At 39.0% G+C, this 6,000-nt stretch overlaps 1 protein-coding gene across 1 annotated transcript in view; it reads right to left on the minus strand.

The window, feature by feature from the left end:
- Positions 1-3,821, minus strand: part of KCNJ3 (potassium inwardly rectifying channel subfamily J member 3) — a 341,313-nt gene extending 337,492 nt beyond the window's left edge. Inside the window, exon 1 of the mRNA XM_073634135.1 lies at positions 2,144-3,821. Within this exon, the coding sequence (XP_073490236.1) occupies positions 2,144-2,815 (672 nt within the window). The 5' untranslated portion in view covers positions 2,816-3,821. The remainder of the gene's footprint in view (positions 1-2,143) is intronic.
- Positions 3,822-6,000: the final 2,179 nt, after the last annotated feature.

Raw genomic sequence — 6,000 nt, forward strand, 5'->3', positions numbered from 1 at the left:
TACATCCTTGCATGACCACTCAATTGTCATTCAAAGTGCAAGAGCGCTGAAAGCTGGAAATTGGCCTGGTCAAGAAGGGGGTATAATTGCCCAGTAAGCATGTGGTTAAGCAAATCAAATCTTTTTATTGGTATCAAAAAGTCTTAGTAAGCTGGAAAAATGTGCTCAATTCCAAGGTCACAAAAAATGCCATGTTGTTGAAACAGTACTTTTACTTGGCTTTGGTCAGAATTCTGTGTATACTAAAAACGTATATCACAAAATGTATTTGGCTTGCTAAGAATGCAACACTGCTTATACATGGAGTCTACTCATGGAGTGGGAAATGGCCAATTCTGGATACTTTGCTCTTCTGGTTAAAGCACATACATCTCTATGACCAACAGGATTGTAAAGTCTGTGATTTTAGGCGAATTGGACAACATTTGGAGTGTCTATGTCCGTCTTCTAATCCTTGCTAAAAATTACTATATATACAACTCATGATACATCAGATTATCATAGGATTGCTTAGAAAGTGGCATTTTTTGTTGTTTATTGATCGTGTGTACTAGGTTTTACACTTGTAATTATTGGGAAGAATTACCCCCTTACAGATAGCTAAAAAGATCAATGGCGTCAGTGGGAACTGAGAGGCAGGAATTGCTCATTGCTCAACAAACTCCTAGCAACCTCTGGAGGAAGCCTAGGGTTCCATGGAACCCTGGTTGAGAAACCCTGGTCTTAGTGGTATCCTGGAAAAGTACCTTGTCACAGTTCATTCTGTGGTTATTGAAGAGATTCATTTTGTAGCTGATCACTTACAATAACAACATTTATGGGTTTGCTTTCCTCAGTTATCCATAAAATGCCTAGGCCACAAGTATTTTGTGAGTACCCACCACTCCTCTTCCAATAAATATAACAAGTAACTAATAACATGCAATGGCACGTGGAAGTCATTGGAATTGTGGAAAAGATGATGTTCTATGGCTGGTTTTCTGTACTTTGGTTTGGTCATGAGTTTCTAATACTAGTTAAGGGTTACCTATTGCAAGTTTCAGCTATACAAATTATGCCCATGTGTTCTCCAGCCTAGAGTTTGTTCTTACAAAGAGGGACCTCTGCAGGATATTGGTGCACACATATATGTGAGAGCTGGGCTGGCAGTGGTCAAACCATTCCCATAACTCCCAACTTTCTGAGATGGGAAAGAGGGAATGTAGGCAAAGAACACACCCCTGCCATGTCCCCAGTTACATGGATCATGAAGAATGAATAAGATAAAAAAAAAAAATAATGGCTAAACCCACACAAGTTTTTTCATCACTATGTTCCCTTTATATTGGCTTTGTAATAATAAAAGGGTCTGTGTGGAAATTTTAACATAACACTTTGGTAATTAAGTATTGCCTTTATTAAAGAGGCCTATCTGTCCAAAAAGAGGGACAACCAAGGGAGAAAGAGGGACTTGATTCTAAAACAGAGACAGTCCCTCCAAACGACGGACCATTGGGTGGCATGGATTCCCTGATGCCAGATCACCCTTTAAGATGCAATGCTAGTTGATGCTGTGTACTCTACGGCCAAGTCTATCTTCACAATTTTCCTAGGCCATACACTATATTTTGTTGCAACAAAATAGATGTTAAATTATGCTTTTAGAACCTGCACAAATACAGTCACAGTTAATACCTTTGCAAAGCTTTTCTAGGTCACCACATTTCATATGTAGATTTAGTGGAAAGTGTAAAAACTCTTTTGAGCAAGCTGTGATTTTTTTCAGCAATGATATTTTTACATTTCATCTGACTTTTTGTGTATGTATGTGTGTTTTTGTGTTTTTTTTTTTTTATAATATCTAAAAGTTAGCCTCTTTTTTTAGATGCTTACAAATTATTTTCATATTACTCGTGTTCTTCTCTTATATGTATTGATTTAACATCCCTGGCAGTTTCCTAAAATAACCCTTCAATCAACATAATGAAGTCGTGTAACCTCCAAGCTAAATTGGACATGGAGAACATGGCTATGTGAAAACAACAGAGCGGTGTTTTTTTTTTTTTTTTTTTTTTTTTTCGAACATGCTGAACTACATAGTGACACAAAGATTTAAAGCTACAAGATTCTAAAAAAAAAAAAATATGAAGTTGTGTATACTTACTTTAAGCAATTTACAGCGAATTTGAGCGGAGACCATATGGCTGTTTCGGAGGTTGCCCACTCTGAACATCAGGGTGAGCTTGCCATCCCTCATGGAGATGACGGCATGTTCGCTGAACATGAGAGTCTCTGCTCTCTTTTTGGGTTGGGACATCTTAATAAACATGCAGCCTATCAAAAAGGCATCGACGATGGAACCAAGGATGGACTGGAAAAGGAAGAGAATAATTCCTTCCGGGCACTTGTCTGTGATGTACCTGAATCCATACCCAATGGTGGCCTCAGTCTCGATGAAGAAGAGAAAGGCAGATGGAAAGTTGTAGACATTGGCTACGCAAGGTGTGTAGTTTTCATCATGTACTCTGTTAAGATCCCCTCTCATGTAGGCAATGACCCACCACATGGATGCCATGAAAAGCCAGGCGACGGTATAGGTCAAGATGAAGATGAATAGGTTCCAGCGCCATTTAAGGTCCACCAAGGTGGTGAAGAGGTCAGAGAGGTATCTGCTCGTCTCGCTTCCCAGGTTCCCATGCTGGACGTTGCACCTGCCGTTCTTCTCCACAAACCTCTGCCTTTTCTTTTTGGGGGCAGCTTGATTAAATCCAGAGCCACTGGAGGAAGTGGTCACTACCTGATAATCGTCCCCAAATTTCCTTCGGAGTGCAGACATAATATGATAAAAAGCAACAACAGCCAGATTCAGTGGATGTGCAAATCAATGTTAGTTTATTATTCTGGCCTTTCGTCGTCTCTTTTTGGTTGTCTTCCACAGCCTTGGTACCTATATCTGGCAAAGTATTATTCTCCTGCGCCAAGCTACAAACCTGATAATCCGTCAGAATCCATTGAGAGGTTGTGTGAACTGGTCAAAGCAGGTTACGAAACTGATTGTCAATAGCTTCTTAAACACAATACAAATGATCTCATTATCATCATTCCCAGATCCCTATACCTTTGGCTTGGGTTCTGCAGCACAGCATCTCCGGCAGCTTTCACGTTGCTTTTAAGTTAGCATGCAGAAAGAAACAAAAAAAAAAAAAAGGAATAGAAAAATATAGCAATCTGGTTACAAGAGTGACAGTGAATCTCGTTCCCGTCTGTTCAGGTGGAAGTCTTTCAGGATGGCTCTCATTGAAAGTATCACTGAGCAAATGCACATGGGTTCGAGCGAAGGTCCAGGCTTGCAGTCTCACAGAGGCATAGTTCCCCCTCCCCTTAAAAAGAGAGGCTCAGCAGAGCAGAACTGTCTTTTGCTTGCAAGGATTTGAGGTTGCAACATCAGGATTGCTTTCTCCAAGCAGCCTACTCTTCCTATAGCTTCCTGGGATGTTGTGAACAAAAGACACTAATGATCCTCAGAGCTCACAGGGTCTGCCTCTATCCTTGTACTCTTTGCAGGAGATCCTTTAGAGGGTCTGGCAAGGGGAGAGAGGGGGTGGTGGTGAGGTGGATGGCATGAAGGGACCCAGCTCAGGGAGAATTAGCTCCAGTCTTTTTTTCTTCCAGGGGGAGGTGGAAGGATCATGGTGATTGTGGTGAGTGTGTGTTAGGGAGAATGGAGATAGTGTTGGTGTATGTGTGTGTGTATATGTGATCAGCTGCAGCGATCCCTGACTCCGCCTGCTCCTCTCCTCCACTCCCCATCTGTACGGTGCTTTCAGACTGCAGTGCCCAACACACACAGACAATGAGGACATCTTCCCACACACACTTGTATAGCATGCACTACCATTCATAGGGCTCATCACATCAAGATCATTGCACGCATGCACCATGGCATGCACATTAAGGCAGGTGCACCCAGGAACACTGGCCCGTAGGAACCATGGACAGTTGCCAACTCTGTCTATAAATTAAAGGGGGACTCCACTGACCCCTCTTGCAGGAAACAAAAAAAAAAAAGAAAAAATATTTCCCTTGACTTAACCACTTGAGCTCTGGAAGGTTTTGACCCATTCATTAACAAGCCATTTTTTTTGCAATTTAGCACTGCGTTACTTTAACTGACGATTGCGGGGTCATGCAATGCTATACACAAGTGAAATTAATATCTTTTTTTTTCACACAAATAGAGCTTTCTTTTGGTGGTATTTGATCACAATTGTGTTTTTTATTTTTTGCAATATAAACAAAAAAAGGGCCAACATTTAAAAAAAATATATATATATTTTCTACTTTCTGCTATAAAATTTATCCAATAAAAAAAATTTAAAAAATCTAATTTCTTCATAAATTTTGGCCAAAATCTATTCCGCTACATGTCTTTGGTATGAAAAAAAAATCCTGTTAAGTGTCTATTGATTGGTTTACGTGAACGTTATAGTCTGCAAACTATGGTATAGATACTGGTATTTTTCTTTCATTATTTTAATTTAATATTCTTTTTATACTAGTAATGGCTGTGATCAGCAGCTTATAGCTTATTATCTGACACTAGCTGATGCTGGGGGGGAACTAACTAGTGGTGATCCTAGCGGGAGCCATAGACAACCTTACAGTGGCAATACCTATGTGGTGGTGGCCATTTCTTTTCTGAACGGTCTCTTTTTCGATATAATCATGGGGAAGTGAATTGTGATTGCTACAATCAGAACGTGTGATCATAAGTTATCAATCGCATCTCTATTTTCACCATGTAATCTCAAAATCTGATCGCCCGAAATATGATCATACTGACGAACAAAGTATCTCGAAAATATTACGCCCTGGCTGATCGACCCAGTTTGATCGAATCCAATCACAACTGAGTCTGAATTGGTTGGAAAGGAAATTATGGCTGTTGGATCGTTTGTGGATTTGATCGTTTTAATTGATGTGCACATTGATTAGATAATAAAATCAAAGCATTTATGTTCACCATAACCACCGCCAAGGGTACACAACCTTAATGGTGGCCAACTGGCCATAGACACTTCCAGTTGATCTACAGGACATCGCAAACACCTCCGTACATTGGGAAAATTAACTCATATTATATTTTATATTATATTTTATATGTTTAATATTTTTACTTATTATTAAATTATTATTCATATTTTGTAAATGTTTTGTAAAACAAATATCACTGTAATTCCATTGATTGTCACATAAATAACACACGCGTTTACAATCATATTAAATAAACTACCAAACCAGCGATTTTTGTTTTCTAATCTTTCTAATTTTAACCACTTCAGCTCCGGAAGATTTACCCCCTTCATGACCAGACCATTTTTTGCGATACGGCACTGCGTTGCTTTAACTGAAATTTGCGAGGTCATGCAACACTATACCCAAATAAAACATAAGTCCTAATTTTCCCACAAATAGAGCTTTCTTTTGGTGGTATTTGATCACCTCTGCATTTTTTTATGTTTTGCGCTATAAACAAAAAACAACTGACCATTTGAAAAAAAAAGACAATATTTTTTACTTTCTGCTCTTAAACACATCCAATAAAAAAAATGTAAAAATCTAATAGATTTACAAGTTTAGGCCAATCTGTTTTCTGCTAGATATTTTAGGTAAAAAAAAAATTCCCAATAAGCGTATATTGATTGGTTTACGCAAAACCACAAACTACAAACCATGGGATATATTTATGTACGTTGTATTTGTTTTTTTTTCTAGTAATGGCAGTAATCAGCGACTTATAGCGGGACTGTGATATTGCGGCAAACAAAATCGCTGCAAAATACTAAACGGACACTTTTGACACTTTTTTGGGAACCAGTGACATCAATACAGTGATCAGTGTTAAAAATATGCACTGCAACTGTACTAATGACACTGGCAGGGAAGGGGTTAACATCAGGGACGATTAAAGGGTTTACTGTGTGCCTAGCCTGCGTTTTAATGTAGTGTGGGAGGTGCTTT

The sequence above is a fragment of the Aquarana catesbeiana genome, linkage group LG06, assembly GCF_042186555.1.
Source record: "Aquarana catesbeiana isolate 2022-GZ linkage group LG06, ASM4218655v1, whole genome shotgun sequence".
NCBI lineage: Eukaryota > Metazoa > Chordata > Amphibia > Anura > Ranidae > Aquarana > Aquarana catesbeiana.